Source organism: Platichthys flesus, chromosome 6 (assembly GCF_949316205.1).
Source record: "Platichthys flesus chromosome 6, fPlaFle2.1, whole genome shotgun sequence".
Taxonomy (NCBI): Eukaryota; Metazoa; Chordata; class Actinopteri; order Pleuronectiformes; family Pleuronectidae; genus Platichthys; species Platichthys flesus.
This window is the reverse complement of record NC_084950.1, coordinates 2,217,134-2,234,168: the sequence shown is the minus strand read 5'-3', so window position 1 is coordinate 2,234,168 and position 17,035 is coordinate 2,217,134. Positions and strand designations below refer to the sequence as shown.

The following is a 17,035-nucleotide window of genomic DNA, read 5'->3' as shown; positions in this document are numbered from 1 at the left end:
GATCTGGATAAGAGGGCGGATTCAGGGAATTGTTTTCACTTTCTTTAACTTTACGATGTAGAAGACTTTGGTTCGGTTCCAAATCAAATGGATTCACTTCTCGAGAGGTTGAGGAAGAGGAGCTGGGTCGGCCATCTTTATTTTCAGTCTGCGAGTGAAACAATGACGAGCTTCCTGAGCTGCAGTAAATGTTGTGTTTCATGTTCTTATGGTGAAGTCTGTGGATCAGGTCGGTCGAACCTGCAGCTTCATGCTGGGTCACACATGCACTTCTCATGCCAACTTACACAGGGTCAACGTGGTGATGGACAAGGGGGGGGGGGGGGGCATCCATGACAGCCACGTGATAATGATGAGGATGATGATGACAGCAGAGGTTAATGATGAAGGTAACTGAGGTTAGCTGTGACACATCCTTCTTGTTTATCATCTCACAACTCACACACTTCTATCTGTTTTCCATAAAAAGGAGGAATCCACTTTACACACGTATAATTTTTGTTTATTAAATGATTTGATAATTTCTTTTGGACATTTACATGAGCACAAGTGAGCTTCCTTTAGCAGAGCAGGATTTTCTTTACTATAAAAATACTATTACAGTCAAATATGAAAATAACGGTACAAAATCACCACCTCCGGTTTCAAAGAAATCATGCTGTTTCATAACTGGATCTGCAATCACATAAATATTAAATAAAATCCCTACATTTGTAAGATTATGCAAATATTGCACGAGTTAATCTCAGCCATGTGTCAGACCTGTATTCAAACTGCAGGATACAAAAGGTGGAAGTGACGTGATGGCTCGCACACATTTAAAAATCCCCTAGAGGTGGTGAACACATGTTAGAAATTAATACTGTACAACAGGAGTTGTCCGTATATACTGTGCAGGTTACAGGAAGTGATGTCACAGGAAAAGTCCAGAGAGAGAGAGGCGCTCACGGCACAGGTTTGAGGCTGAGGTCGGGTTAGTCAGTTATCTGAGGGGAAGTGAAATCATCGAAACGCTTTGTGCGCTAGATTCATCGTCTCGGTGCACACAACACGACAAGCAGCCGTGACTCAGTCTGTGAATCTCTTCAGGAGTAAGGCACAGGGTCGGGCTGATGGGGGGGGGGGGGGGGGGGGGTGGGTGGTCTGGAGGAGCAGGGAGCGGATGAGCTGAGGTATTATGGGCCGCAAGCAAAGGAAGCAGAGAAGAAGCCGATTGGCGGAAAGCGTGAAAACATGGCTGTCCGTGGCGTGGACACACTAACGCCATGTTGTGGTCACGGGTGCTGTCATGGGAGAGCCCTGCTGTCGTCGAGCCCCACCTGGTCCCTGGACTGGTCCCTGGACTGGTCCCTGGACTGGTCTCTGGACTGGTCCCTGGACTGGTCCCTGGACTGGTCCGGCTCCCGGTCCAGGATGGGGCTCAGGCCTCTGAAGCCGGCGTACGGACGCATCTGTGTCCCGTTGGCCACGGGCTGTCCCGACTGAGGCGAGGGCGACTCGATGGGACAGACGTAATCTGTGGACTCGTCCGCTCGTCTCCTCCTGAGGTGAGTCAGGTTCGAGAAACCCAACTTCTTTGGCTGCGGTGGAAAGAAGAGAAGACAGAAGATGTGACTATGTGGGTCAAATGAAATCTGTCCTGCTGAGCTTTAAAGTCACTCAAGCTGCAACAAACGCTCATATTAATACGGTCCCTAAATATGTTTTCATCAAGATCCATGAATTATTAGCTGGAAAATTGGTGAATATGTCAAAAAACGCCTAATCTCAAAATGTTCAAAAGGAAAATTTGTTATTTCTCGGTCCATGTTCCTTCCTGCCACTAAATTTCATGTAAATCCCTTAAGTAGTTTTTGTGAAATCCTGCTTACAAACAAACAAACAAACAAACAAATGGATACTAGTGAAAACCTCCATGGCGAATGTTATATAACTAATGTAACTATAATATAACATAATATAATATCCTGAAATACACTTATATCCACTTGTTTTGAGTCTTCAGTGCAGATGAATAATAAGTGATATCAGGCAGGAAGGAACAGCAGCTTTTATAAGTTTGTTCTCTTCCACACAAACACACACACACACACACACACACACACACACACAAACACACACACACACACACACAAACACACACATACACAGTCTATTCTCCATACCAGGTCATATCTGTGCACATTAATATTCATGGCCCCCTCAGGACATTTGGACTTTAGGTGTCCGAGGTAAAAAATGGGTCAGCAGTTATTGTGAGTTGTGTTTTTTTTTTAACGGTGGATTCTTTATTTTCAGTTTCTCTTCAGCAGAGCACACGAGGACTTAGCGCTGACGGCGGAGTCTCTAATCCTCAAGGAGGGGGAGGAGGAGGAGGAGGAGGAGGAGGAGGAGGAGGAGGAGGAGCGGCGGTCCCGGGGACGAGTCTGTTCTCACAGGCTTAAAATCACTGAGGGGCTCAGGGCTGAACCGGAGCTGAGGTCTCACTGTGGATTAAGGTGCCTTCTCAGAGGAGGACGGGTTCACTGTGCGTTTGTGTTTGTTCTCTTGTCCTTGTGTCGCCTCACAGCTCTTCCTCTTCTGCTCCGAGTCAAACACAAGGTCTCCAGTGTGTGTGTGTCGTCTCACCTTCACTTTAGCCGCGATGCTGAGGGGGGAGTAGCCGGCCGCCTCCGTGTACTCCTTCTTCTCCTGCTGCGCCTGGCCGCCCACCAGGTTGTCGAAGTTGGTGGTGAGGTGGCGTCTCAGCAGCGTCTTCTGAGGAGGGATGTTCAGCAGCAGGGCCAGCGTGTCGGAGTTGAAGCGAGGCTCCAGCATCTGTGGGGAGGAGACGAGTTCACGATTTACGTCATAAAGGTCATTATCAGGCTGTTAAAGAAGATGGCCGACATGTCTCCACTTCCTCCCGTTGCACAAAAATGAAGCCAAAATATTCGGATATGGGAGCCAGAGTCTGTCTCGACCAATCACATGTCAGTCCCACCTGTCAATCATGACGTTTCCCTCCATTTTCACATCCTCAAAAAACAATTAAAACCAAAACTATTCTGCAGCCAGCCACCAGGGGGCGAGTCAAATGATTTGGCTTCTCTTTTAAGGAGCCATCATATCGTCCATCTTTACAGACGCTCGATACTCGTGACAGTTACTCACGATGAGCCCTCCGTGCACGCCGCTGCCCCGCAGGTTCGGAGCGTACTCCGCCAGGTCCACGGATCTCAGCCACTCCATGACCCGGTGGTTGGACCACTGGACCACTTCACTGGGAGAGAACTGGTTCTGAAACAAATGGAGGAATGTATGAACAAAGACAGATTCTAGTCTTAACCCACAAACAACCCTATGAAAAATGTCCTCACTCCATGAGGTCTCTGCTCAAAATGGTCCCCACAGATACACAAGTACACACACACAGACACACACACACTCTCACCTCAGTGCCTGGCCTGCGCTTGAGGCAGTTGGCGCTGAACTTGTTGACGTGGAGAACGTGAATCGCACACTTGACGCTGAGGTGATGGAGCTGACTCGTCACTTTGAGGAATAACAAGTCATTCTGAAATCAAGCAGGAGAAGAAGAAGTGAGCCACAGATCAAATACAAGGATTTACTTTGGTTCATCAGGTTCTCTAAAGTGTAAGATCTGATTCAACCTGAGTTAACTCTGCAGCTTCTTTACCAACTCACCACGGTGAGGAACTGCAGCATCTGTCCGTCCACTCGTCCTTCATTGAACTGATCCTTGTACTGAGGGAGGCCGATGTCGTCCAGCCAGCCTGCAACAGGACACATTTCAGTTGTCATCACGGCAGAGTTCAGGACATATAAACGTGTTTGTGTGATATTTAAAAAGCTCACGTGTGACCCAGATGTAATCGAGCTCCGAGGACTTCTCCGGCTGCTTGCTGCTGAACGTCCTGACGGCCAACAGCAGCTTCTTCCTGTGGAGAGGGTTCTTCATCGCCATCTCCTGCAGAGGACCAGAGACATGGGGCGTGGTGAGAGACAGAGACACAGCGTGGTGAGAGACAGAGACACAGCGTGGTGAGAGACAGAGACACAGCGTGGTGAGAGACAGAGACAAGAGCGTGGTGAGAGACAGAGACACAGCGTGGTGAGAGACAGAGACACAGCGTGGTGAGAGACAGAGACACGAGAGTGGTGAGAGACAGAGACACGAGAGTGGTGAGAGACGGAGACACAGCGTGGTGAGAGACAGAGACAAGAGCGTGGTGAGAGACAGAGACACAGCGTGGTGAGAGACAGAGACACGAGAGTGGTGAGAGACAGAGACACGAGAGTGGTGAGAGACGGAGACACAGCGTGGTGAGAGACAGAGACACAGCGTGGTGAGAGACAGAGACACAGCGTGGTGAGAGACAGAGACACGAGAGTGGTGAGAGACGGAGACACAGCGTGGTGAGAGACGGAGACACAGCGTGGTGAGAGAAAGAGACACAGCGTGGTGAGAGACAGAGACAAGAGCGTGGTGAGAGACAGAGACACAGCGTGGTGAGAGACAGAGACAAGAGCGTGGTGAGAGACAGAGACAAGAGCGTGGTGAGAGACAGAGACACAGCGTGGTGAGAGACAGAGACACGAGAGTGGTGAGAGACAGAGACACGAGAGTGGTGAGAGACAGAGACACAGCGTGGTGAGAGACAGAGACACAGCGTGGTGAGAGACAGAGACACGAGAGTGGTGAGAGACGGAGACACAGCGTGGTGAGAGACGGAGACACGAGAGTGGTGAGAGACGGAGACACAGCGTGGTGAGAGAAAGAGACACAGCGTGGTGAGAGACAGAGACACGAGAGTGGTGAGAGACAGAGACAAGAGCGTGGTGAGAGACAGAGACACAGCGTGGTGAGAGACAGAGACAAGAGCGTGGTGAGAGAAAGAGACACAGCGTGGTGAGAGACAGAGACACAGCGTGGTGAGAGACAGAGACACAGCGTGGTGAGAGACAGAGACACGAGAGTGGTGAGAGACGGAGACACAGCGTGGTGAGAGACGGAGACACGAGAGTGGTGAGAGACGGAGACACAGCGTGGTGAGAGAAAGAGACACAGCGTGGTGAGAGACAGAGACACGAGAGTGGTGAGAGACAGAGACAAGAGCGTGGTGAGAGACAGAGACAAGAGCGTGGTGAGAGACAGAGACAAGAGCGTGGTGAGAGAAAGAGACACAGCGTGGTGAGAGACAGAGACACAGCGTGGTGAGAGACAGAGACACAGCGTGGTGAGAGACAGAGACACGAGAGTGGTGAGAGACGGAGACACAGCGTGGTGAGAGACGGAGACACGAGAGTGGTGAGAGACGGAGACACAGCGTGGTGAGAGAAAGAGACACAGCGTGGTGAGAGACAGAGACACGAGAGTGGTGAGAGACAGAGACAAGAGCGTGGTGAGAGACAGAGACAAGAGCGTGGTGAGAGACAGAGACAAGAGCGTGGTGAGAGACAGAGTGACACATTGGACAGACAAGGTGACAGCTCTGAAGGCGAAACTAAAGAGGACGTTGAAACGCAGCGATGGAACTAAAGGGACAAAAACAGCGTGACACACAACGAGGCCGATCAGACAAGCAGGACTGAGACGGACGTGACAGGACGGATGATTCATTCGTCAGGTACGTAGCCAGTTCCAGATGTCTCCGTACAGGGAAGTGATAAAACGTGTGTGTGTGTGTGTGTGTGTGTGTGTGTGTGTGTGTACCTTCTCCAGGTCCTGTGGGGTGGCCGACAGGAGAGTCTGACCGCCGGTGACCCAGTGGCGAGCGAAGACGGCGTACTGGCCGAGTCCAATGTCCTCCAGCCAATCACACACCTGATCTGTGCTCCACTTGGAGAAAGGCAACTTCAGGTCTCTGAGAGGAAAAGGAAAAATGCTTTAAATGAGACGACACAGCCACAACGTGTCAAGTGTCTTTTTTCCTCTTTCCCCCGTCAGATATATTCTACATGTATGATAACATACATGTAAGCATGTAAGTGTACCGTGTGTTCCCTGATCGGGCCAGTCGGGGTCCAGCTGTGGCTCTGAAGCCTCCTCTCTTAAACTCTCCCAGCTCCGGGTCCATAACCTGGACGGGGCTTCCTGATTGGCTGCGGCGGATCCTGAGGACAACACGAAAAAGAGACAAAGAGACAAATTCTGTGAGAACGATGAAGATTTGGTTTGTATGACACCAAAACCTACAGACCAGATTACTCACTTCCCCCAGAGCTTCTTAATGCCTCGGTGACTCTTCCTGTTCTCTGGTGAGACCGGTGACTGTTGTCCAGAGTCCACCCCGGAGGACAGAGGGGACTGGTCTGAGAGGACGAACTCGTCCAGCCTCTCTGGATGTCCTGACGGAGACAAACACAGCAGGGAGGTTGATGACTTGACAGCAAATCAGGTAAATTATTTAACCATGTATGGGCGGGGTTTATGAGCTGTGATGCCACCAGGGGGCGATGCAGGTCTTTCGGCTTTTATCTCATTTCACATGCAGTCTATAGATTTAGCCAAAGAACAGGTGGGATTTATTTAATGTGTCCAAAACCTTTGTATGAATATAATAGTGTGTGGATTGCATATTGTACATACAGCGAAATACTACAGTCATGAGAGCAATATGGTGGAAGATGAAATTATTACACCAACAGAGAGAGAACTGGAAGCATGTATTATCGTCAGTGTACTGGGGACAATGACCAGTATCCAATGGACACATTTGTTTGTACATCACCACTTGATGGGAGGTTTACTGGGAAATCAGTGTATTTTTACCCATACACTGTAAATCAAGATGGACTACACGTCTCTACTGAAATGAAGCCAAAATGTCCCTAAAAAGAAAGCTGCCATTAGGGGGTGGAGACAGGGTATCAATGTCCCGCCCATGAAATAGGCCTGGCCAATCGCTAGTCAGTCTCAGGTGTCAATCATGACATCTCAGCCAGCCCGTTTTGATATCATCAAATAAATAATTAAACCATCTGTGTGATAAGAACTAACTAAAAGGACAGAATTCATCATGTTTTTGATGTGTACTTCTACTTGTTAGATTGGTCCATGTCCCTTCCACTAACATGGAGGTCGTTTGGGACATATACTGCAGCGATTGAGACACTTTGGCTTCATTTTTTTGGGAGCTGTCATGTCGTCAATCTTTACGTATGTGGCTTCCCCTCGAAATCATCCACAAATATATAATTCAATTAAAGGTGCAAGTAGCTAACTTAGCACCGAACACTAAAGCCTGAAACATGCTTCTGCGTTTTCACGGGCCCGTAAGCGCAAGAGCCCTTCCGGGTCCCTTACGTGCTTATGTATCCCTCCTTACGTGCTGACGGGTGTCGACCCCCTTCTCTAAAATTTACGGCAAAGCTCCGCAAGCTCACTCAGCCCGCAAGGCTGTGATTGGTCTGCTCTACATCCCTTCTGGAGCTGCATTTCCGGTTTCATGCCCCATAATACCGGCAGAAATCACGGAAGATTTAGAAGAACGAATATGGACCAAATAGAAGAGCACTTGGCAGCAGATATCCGATAGTATGATCACTTGTATAACCTCTCACTGACTGGCGGATTTGTCCACCAGAAAAAGGCTACGAGGAGCGGCAGTGGCTATGTAAATAAACAATCGACGAAGAAGAAAGAAGGCGTCTCTAAGGTCGTCTCGACAAAAAGCATTACTCCGCCTAGTGTTCTGGCGCAGAATTGCTTTGTAAGACGCGCAACGGTTGGGGAAGCATGAATGAAAACGAGTCTTGCGCCACAGCGGCGTGAAAAGACGCAGACGCAGTCGCAGAAGCATGTTTCAGGCTTTAGACACTCTGGATCCAGTCAAGCAGCAAACACACAACTCAACAGGGCGATGACAGAGCTACACACTAGGGGGGGGCAGTACCCACCGACTTCATAGAGGTCATGTTTCCCAGGAGATCCTGAGTCAGTTAGTGAAGCGAGAGGAAAGCAAGTGGACAGAAATCAGAAGCCAGCGTTATTTATAAGAATCTGTGTCGTACACAAAGAAGCAACACACAAACCCAAGAGTGACCAGAGAGATTCCATCCTCGACTGGTTTGAATCTAATCTGCTGCGGCTGTTTGATGCTGACCTGTTTTCCCCATTGTTTACTTTAAGCTCTCTCTCCACTCGCGCCTTCTCAGACCGTCGGCGAGAGGGCGAGCAGGGTGAGGCAGCGGGGGGGGGGGGGGGGAAGTGAGGATGTCAGGTTGCATCCCTGTTTGTTTACTCTGGGATGTCTAAGCCATTTGAACTGTGTGCATCCTTAAGCTGGCGTTCCTCTGCCCTCTCACGGCTCTGTGATCACACTCCTGCTCTAAGCTCTGGCGTTGGCGGCTACACGGGCGGCTGCCGGATGCTTATATGCCTGTTAGCTCTAAGAGTGAGTGTGTGTTGGTTTTCTGTGAACGCTGATGTGAGAGAGCTGCAGCTTTATCTTCAACACAGCTCTCCCAGGGAGGGAGGCCTAATAATCCTCACTTGGTAGTTCGCTGATCCTCGGGGGAAACAGTCGCTCACCTCGGATGTTTGACCGTGACGGGACAATCTGGTTTTGTTCAGGAGATAACGGACGTGACATTGTGTTGGTCGGAAGCGTTTGAACGAAGGTTTCTGCAGGTTTTTGACTTTATAAAACCAAATTTAAGATCCGTGTCAAGTACGACGGAGATGTAAACGTATGCTTCCCCATAATCACAGTGGAGTGGAGAAGCCCAGTAGAAAATGTATGCTCAGCGCTAGCTACCTAAATGCTACGTCTTCAGTTCGTACTTTGTGTTCATTTTTCTATGTGCTGGTAAGTTGGGCCTCCGTCGTTTACAACGTGGCTTTCTTAAGACGTACATCATCCAACCGCGTCCACCATTGAAACTCTCAACTCAGCGCTGCCCTCTAGTGGATTTACGATCACATTTAGTACGTTGGCAGTGAAGGTTACATACTCTGGAATGGACGAATCTCTTTTTGTGCGTAAATACAGCATAAATAAGCCTTAACCCTCGAAACACCAAGTTATCTCTCAAACAATCGCTGTTTTTTTTGTTTTATTACATTGGGTTTATATCTGTATTGTTGAGAAAGATCTACAACTCATAACAAACTGAAAATGCTGCGTTTAAAAATTAAAGTCCAATGGAATTAACATGAATGAACGTTGACATAATTAAGACCCATTCAAAACGTATTTAAAACCTAGCATGTAATATTTTAAAGGTATTTCCCCATTTAAAAGGCTTAACATTATTGTGAAGCTGTATTTCCAGTGCTGACATTTGAATTTCCAGTTGAGCATACAGTACCTAGAGCCGGAGCACTGGCACTCCTGCAGCGGACTGTCGCCAGAAAAGGGGAGGAAGAGGAGAAGGGGAGGAAGAGGAAGAGGAAAAGGGGGAGGAAAAGGAGAAGGGGAGGAAGAGGAGAGCATAGAGGAGGAAGCAGTTGGAGCAGAATTCGTTGACAAAGTTTTATTCAGGGTGAGTTCAGTCCATTAGTTTTTATTTAAAGTCAAGGATCTGTTCTTCCAAAATCACAAAACCATTCTAGATGTCTGTGTGGCAAGATACAGCCAGAAGATCGTTAGCTTAGCATAAAGACTGGAAGTAAATGGAACCCACTAGCCTGGCTCTGTCTGTATAAAATGAGCCAGTATTCAGTGGCTGGGTAAAGTTACGTCTGTCCGTGAAATCTGGCAAAAACCACCGTTACAACCACAACTTACAAGAGGTCACGTAACAATCAATGAGCTTTAGAGCTTTAAGGTGGAGAGCTGTAGATAGAGAAGGTTAATTTCTTTATCTTTGGACAGAACCATTTCAAGCATTTCCTCTTCTTCCCGTCTTTAAGCTGCTGACGATCTCATCCAACGTTAAACAAGCGACATGCAAACGCTTCACTATCAGTCCCATTCATTAGTTAGAAAGACTATTAGAACCAGGCATGAGAAAGAAAGGTTATAGGAGTATGACTGTTCTTTTCAGTTTTGCAGGATCCAGAATGTTGGGAATCAATAATAAAAATACTCTTTGCAGATAAATTGGTAAAAATGAATCCTCAGTTTTAGAAACAAGGAAATTATTTCCCTTTTAGCCATAAACAGATGTTTATCAGTATTATCATTTATTCTCAAGATGACAAATCCTCTCATATTTTCCTCCTCATGTCCCTCGTACTCTGTCATTAGAAGGTAGTGAACAGAACCCTGACAGTGACGTTCTAACCCCAGTGAAGGTCGGTGCTGCTCGGACTCACTCAGCCTGTAGTCCTGCTCCGGGCTGTGAACCGGACACAGCTGCGAGGGAGACGAGTATTCTCCGTCTCCGTTCATCTCAGGTCTCCGCTCGCTCTTTTTACTTCTCTTTCCAGGTAGAGTCTGATACTTGCTCAGCTCCAGGTCAGGATTCTGCACAAGGAACAAAAAGAAGTCATACAAATATGAGTTTTCACACCTGAGAGTCTGAACCAAGCTTCATGTCTTTGTTCCATAGTCTTCATCTGATCCGGTGAGTGTTGGCTTCAGATTGTGATTTAGGGACTAAAGTATTTTGTCTGATATTTGTAAGTCCCAGCTGGGTCCGGTCTGTTAGTCTGGACCATGTTCAGATTTAACTAAAAGGGTTAGACCAAACAAGGGATCTGTGAAAGTGCCTTTAAAGATCAGATCAGGTTTGTTTGGTGGATCCAGCACCGAGTTTCAAATTCATGTACGATGAACGTGTGCTGCTGAATTTCACATTTCACAGATTCCAGCTTTGACTCAAACTCAAACCTCAAACCTCTCAGAATTCAGCCATTTCAGCAATGCACCGTTATGTATATTGTGTTAAATCACATATTCTCCACTTCTCTCGTCATGTAAATATCTTTCATAAGACAGCAGTGTGTGTGTGTGTGTGGGGGGGGGTCATGTTTGATTTGCTCCCTTGTTCCTTGGAGGCTGACTTGATGTCCGAGGACATCTAATATCTGACCAGGCCTCCAAGTCACCGGGGCTCTGGAGGAGGAGCAGGGGAAAGGCCAGCAGAGAGGAACAGCTGCGAGGCGGCCATGACGCCGAGCGCTCCTGACAGCCCGTCCAGGTCGGGCCCGTGCGCCTGCGTGTTCACGACCATGTGTTGTATGAGCGTGCAGTAAAGTGCAGCGGTCACATGCAGTGAAAAAAAAAAAAACTCAGCTGTGAACTGGGCTCGTCACACTGGGAACAAGAGGTCAGAGGTCAGGGGGAGTGTTGCGTCACTCACTGGGCAACACCACACAGAAGTCTGAAGTCAGACGTGTTCAACGTTAACAAGCTCAGGTTATAAATAAGATCACAAGAAGAAATACGCTTCTTCTTACTCCGCCGCTTTAACGATAGAAAATATTATGATTAAACTAGAATCATCATCCTGTGGTCACATGCCTCCACGTCCACATGCTTTATTTATCAGGTCACTGTGAACTTTGACCCCGGAATCTAATGAAACCAAAATTGTAAGAACTTCCCTAAAGGCAGATTTGATAAACGTGTTTATGAGGCCACTCTGACATTGACCTTTGACCTTCAGCAGCTTGAGACCAAGTGAAAGTTTGCCCTTCAGCTAATCCCCGAGTCACGAGTCTGAACTTTGTTTCTGTGCGTGTGAAACGTCTTCTCTCAAATTTCTCCTCTGCTCTTGGATTCTTTTTGTGCAACAACCAATAGAACACCAGATGTCGTGATGATGAATGAAAACGAGGGTGCGTTAGCTTTATGTGTTTGAGCGTCCCGTGCGGGAGGTGACTCGTGCTCTCCTGACCTCAGGGATGTATTATTCCAGAGGCTTCCCGTCTGTGTGCTGCAGGAGTCCAGCAGATCACTGTAACAACTGTAAACTGTAATCACTGTAATCACCGAAACCGAAAACTAAAAACATACCTCTTCCGACTTTACCTTGAATAAATAAAAAAAAAAAAAAAAAAACACTAACAACTTTTTGAAACTAACACTTTACTAGCACTTAAATGGCACTTACTTATAGCACTTTGTAGTTTTGCCTTATTTGAAGAAATTGTATTTTCTTGATTCTTGTCGTCCTTGGTATGTACCCTCGGGTTTGAATGCACTTATTGTAAGTCGCTTTGGATAAAAGCGTCAGCTAAATGAAATGTAATGTAATGTAATGTAACACTAAATGGGACCAGTACCAATGTCAAAAGGAACCAAAGGGGCATTTTAATTCATCATCACTTCACCAGACATTCTATCGTTTTGGGAATCTTGTGCAAAGGAGAGGAGCTGGAGCAGAAGCAGGGAACTAAGTGAGTGCAAGCTCAAGGGTTGTGCGTGCAAGCATCACACAATCTGAACGTGAAATCAACGAGTCCTGCTCTCAGACTCTTTAATGAGAGAGAAGGTTTGGTTGTGAGGACGAGCAGCAGATCAGTACCTCTGCCCCTACATCTGATTCACTCTCAGCAGGTTGGACCTCTACAGCCTACAGTCAACACGGGTACAAGAGAGGGAGGAGACACACACACAGATATACACACACACACAGCACAGTCACAGAGAGAGAGAGAGGGAGCAGGTTAGTCATTAAGTAAGAACAGAAGTCAGAGTTATTTCCAGTCGGTTATAAAGCAGTTGACAGTAGAAAGTGAGTTGATGTAAATTAGAGGTTAAACAGTTTTATGAGCAGCAGGAACCAACAGATTAACAACAAACCTTTTGTAAGGATCCGCTCTGCAGCTCCTCCAGGCTGCTGGACAACAACCTGCGCTGATGCCTGAGGACAAGGAATGAAAAGACATCACATGATATTATAATGATAACTCCAGCATGTTCTCACAACTCATTGTCATTATATTATTAGAGGAGAGGCGGTGGTCTAGTGGCAGAAACTTGGACTATAGGCAGAGAAGGTCTCTGGTTCGTCTCTGGTTCGACTCCACGGAGAGACAACAAAAGATGACCTGGATTGATCTGTCCAAAAATCCAAGAGGATTCTCCCTACCCTGTCTAGTGCCCCTGAGCAAGGCACCTTACTCCCCCAACATCTACTCCCTGACCAGATGGGTTAAAAGCAGAGGTTAAATTTCTAATAAATGCATCTTAATCTAATTAATCTTAATCTCTATGTCTTTAAAATGTATCTTCTGTGTCTTTTATAGTTTTATTTTCTTCAAATCTTATTTCTAAAATTGCACATCTAATCCTTCATCAATGCTTTTGTCCTTTTTCCTTTGCCATGATTGAACTTTTTAATATGTTATTCTTAAATCTGATTTGAAAACCGAACAGATTTCCACAAATCTTTGTGGGAAGATGAGACACGGACCAAGAAGGTTCTCGATCTGGACAACGAGACGGATCCGGGAACCTTTTGTGACTTTGACTTTGTGAAATCAGGAGTTCTCTAACATTTGGTGCTGCTAAGTTAAATTCCAGGGGAGTGTTGGTAGAAGTGGGCGCTGACACGAACTCACCAGGAGCCGTTGAAGAAGCTTGTATCTGCAGTCGACACCAACGATGTGTCCATTGAGTTTTGGAGGCTTCGAAAAAACAGCAAAAAGAGGAAATGTTTACATGATGTGTTTGTGTGTGTCTGTGTCCTTATTATAAATCAAAACATTTAAAGATGAAGACATGTTTTAAAAGTTATGTCTAGATGTGTGCGTCTGTACCTTAAGTCCAGTTCTCTCTGGTACGGTGAGGATGATAACATCAGTGGAGAAGATCCTCTGGATGAGATCTGTGGAGAACAAACACAACTCAGCTCAGGGATTCAAGCTAAATATCATTTGTGTAGAAATGTTTCCAGGCGACAGTTTGTGTCGTTACCTCGGACCGGAGGATGTCGGAGTGAGCTTTGTGTGTGATGGCTCTGAGCTTCAAACTGCCGCTCAGCTCCTCCTCACTGCTCCCTGGGGGGGGGGGGGGGGGGGGGAGGAAACACACAGCTCAATAACATCACAGTTAACAGGAAGAAGAGAAAGAAGAGGAATCGAATACCATGTTCCCAAAAACCTGATATCATCAGGACGTACCCTGAGTGAGAGCGAGGACCTCCCTCATCTTCCTGTGCTGGCTGAGGAGGATCGTCAGCTCCTCGATCCGACGATCCTGTTCATCACACAGACATTAAGGCCTCAGAGGAAAGCTCACACGTGTTCAGGTGAGAAAAGACAGGTTTCATTTACCTTCTCCTCATTTGACGCCAGCAGAGACTCCATCCCCACCTTCAACCTCTGGTACTCCTGGTCTGACGGACAGAAGCAAAGGATTCAAGTGTTATTTCAGAGTCTCAGTGACCTGTGGGCGTGTGATCGGTGCCTGACGTGACGCCGGTAATGGACGTGACAGCCGCGCTGATATGAATCAACAAGCAAAACACACACTGACAGCGCGACGGACTCAGAATCAACACCTGGGACAAACACCGGTGCAGGAAGTGACAGGCAGGACAAGGTTTCTGTTTTCAATCACTACAATTTAATCCTTAGATGAACAGAGGCTGACGTACACTGGAGCGGGAATGGAATGGAACGGATATCTCAAGAATAAAATCATAATATTACAAGAATGAAGTCGTAATTTAATGACAAATATTTCTGAATATCCTATGTCCTGATACTGAGGATTTGGTTTTTAGTGAAACTTCTACAAAAGTAAAAGATGCTGCACCTTCCTCATCTGGTAGATCTTCTGATATTCAACTTTATTCTGACAAATGTATTCTTGTAATATTAATAATTTCCTCTTGTAACATTATAAACTTCTTCTTCTAGTACTACGACTTTATTATTGTATTATTAAACTCTATTGTTGTAATATTACAGAGTTATTCTTGAAATCTCAGATTTGTGGGGGAACAGAAACTTGCACTTGGTCAACAACAAACACACACACACACACAAACAAACAAAACAACAACAACAAAAAACACATGAGGCTAATCATGTTTAAAAAACAGAAAGACATTTTAAAGGGGAACGCCACCGATTCTACTCATAAAAATCTGTTTACTAGATATTGTTTAACACGTAAATTGTAGAACAAATGACCGAATCCATCTCTATGGATTTATAGATCATCCTAAGATCTCTCTCTGTCTTGTTTTCTTTTTTGTTTATTTATTTGCTCACTGCACTAAAAATAAAAATTCATTATTCTGTGGCTTTGGAGGATCCTTCTCTGAAGATGAAATTGAACGTATCATCAGAAATCATCACCTCTGACCTCTGACCCTGTCGTTAGTGAATCTGCGGACGTGCCCCTTTAAATCCACTGGTTTGTTGCAGTGAAGGTGAAACAAACCATCACAGATAGAATCTAACATGTTGAATATAGACATAGACATGTTAGATCCGTCACACTCATGTACACAGAGGGTTCTACATGTTTATAGAGTGACCACATAAGAAACCTCTGAGTCTGGATTAACAGGTATCATCGTATAGTTTAGTGTTTTCTTGGGCCACAATATAAGCAGGATAGAAACCCCTGGAGGTTTATAAAGAACATGATGTTTGACAGAAGGTCGCGTCAGGAGATTTGAAAGGAAACACTTCTATCAGGACGTTTCTACACAAAGTGACTCGGCTCCGGTCCAGTTCCAAACCAAACGCTCTCCCAGAAGACACCTGGGTTTGACCACGCGAAGCTCTAAGGTCACTCATTCAGTCTTTGGAGACAAATCGCCCTCAGGTGTCTGTAGAGTTTGTGTTTGGTTGGAAATCAGACTCGTTCACAACAGCACAGCCTTACATTTGTTAATCAGCTGCTTGATATACACCTCCTCTAAAGCAGAGGGCAGCAGAGAGGCGAGAAGTCAAGAGAGAGGGACAGGTTGATTAGATGCAACAGTTTTCAGAGTCCACACACGTGCACATCGCTGGCACTCACACACACACACTCACACACACACACATTCTCACTGACAGATGTGGAATGTGCCACGATTGGGGGGGGGGGGATCCCGGTGGAGCGTACCTCTCTCTGCGTTGTCGTTGGCCGAGCCGTCCCTGGCGAGCAGCTGAGTCTGCAGGCACTCGATCTCTGCGTCTCTGGAGGCCAAGAGCTGCTGCAGCTCGGAGATCTCGGCCTGTGGAGGGACACAGAGTTGGTGCTTCGGCTCATTGAAATATCAAAGAGGCAACTGGAATCAGAGGAGAATCTTATCGGGTTTGTCCATGGACGTAAAAACACCACGTGGAATTAGATACAACTTGTTGCCTCAAGTTGTTTCAGACTAGAACTCCAGAGAATGTTCGCACAATTGGTTCCGGACATTCTCCAGAAGATCTCCATGTTTTGAAGTTTGACATATTTGGAATAACCATATTTGGAGACGTGGGGGTGGAGCCTAACTGAGAGCTGGAGGACACGCCCCCAATGCATAATGAGGTTCCCCTGGGGATCGCAGGAAACTGGGAGTTGTTGTTTTCCAGACATATAATAAAATGAATGTTTTTAAATAATTAAAAAGTGTGTGTTTTGGACATAATTGTGAGAAAATTTGACTTAAACTTGAAATAAGACCCAAAAATCTGTCAAACTTCTTAAAGAATTCCTATAACATTTACAACAACTGAACATACAAACAACACATGATGCATACACGTCACGTAGAATAACATTATCCATGCAAACTGTCACATGTCAGAAAGAAGAGACACAGTCAGAAGCAGAAGGACGAAGTTTCTTCTGCTTCTGTTAACTTAATTCAGCCATCACATCAGTTCAGCCATCACATGACCAACAGAACCAAATACAGAGGATCAGGAGGAAGACGAGCACAAAGTCCAAAATAAAGAAACGGGGATGAAGAGGAGAAGCAGAACACTGGAGGGTGGAGAGGTGGAAAAGCAAAAGGACGGAGTGATGCAGAGATTCAGGGAAAGGACTCAATCAGACGAGAGGCGGCGAGCAAGAGGAGGAGGAGGAGGAGAAGGAGGAAGAGGAGGCACCTGTGCGCCGCGCCAGCGCTCCTCCCAGTGCTGCTTCTCCAGCTGCGTGTGCTCCACAGTCAGCTTGAGGCTGGACAGCTGGGTCATGAGCGA

General features: G+C 46.5%; 1 protein-coding gene across 8 annotated transcripts in view; it reads right to left on the bottom strand.

Annotated features, from left to right (window-relative positions):
• The window catches only part of ppfibp2b (PPFIA binding protein 2b), a 56,664-nt gene that overhangs the window by 2,374 nt on the left and 37,255 nt on the right, over positions 1 to 17,035 (bottom strand). For 6 of the 8 annotated variants that reach the window (XM_062390596.1, XM_062390600.1, XM_062390601.1 and 3 more), the window contains 18 exons: positions 15,966 to 16,077; positions 14,174 to 14,235; positions 14,021 to 14,096; positions 13,815 to 13,897; positions 13,658 to 13,725; positions 13,460 to 13,525; positions 12,699 to 12,759; positions 12,421 to 12,468; positions 10,265 to 10,415; positions 6,216 to 6,351; positions 5,998 to 6,117; positions 5,717 to 5,867; positions 3,859 to 3,970; positions 3,688 to 3,776; positions 3,434 to 3,556; positions 3,154 to 3,279; positions 2,629 to 2,817; positions 1,320 to 1,580 (listed from right to left, as the gene is read on the bottom strand). In XM_062390596.1, the coding sequence (XP_062246580.1) occupies positions 1,320 to 1,580; positions 2,629 to 2,817; positions 3,154 to 3,279; positions 3,434 to 3,556; positions 3,688 to 3,776; positions 3,859 to 3,970; positions 5,717 to 5,867; positions 5,998 to 6,117; positions 6,216 to 6,351; positions 10,265 to 10,415; positions 12,421 to 12,468; positions 12,699 to 12,759; positions 13,460 to 13,525; positions 13,658 to 13,725; positions 13,815 to 13,897; positions 14,021 to 14,096; positions 14,174 to 14,235; positions 15,966 to 16,077 (2,034 nt within the window). Of the gene's footprint in view, positions 1 to 480; positions 1,581 to 2,628; positions 2,818 to 3,153; positions 3,280 to 3,433; positions 3,557 to 3,687; positions 3,777 to 3,858; positions 3,971 to 5,716; positions 5,868 to 5,997; positions 6,118 to 6,215; positions 6,352 to 10,264; positions 10,416 to 12,420; positions 12,469 to 12,698; positions 12,760 to 13,459; positions 13,526 to 13,657; positions 13,726 to 13,814; positions 13,898 to 14,020; positions 14,097 to 14,173; positions 14,236 to 15,965; positions 16,078 to 17,035 lie in introns of those variants that run through there. The other 2 variants (XM_062390599.1, XM_062390598.1) reach the window with 2 other exon arrangements.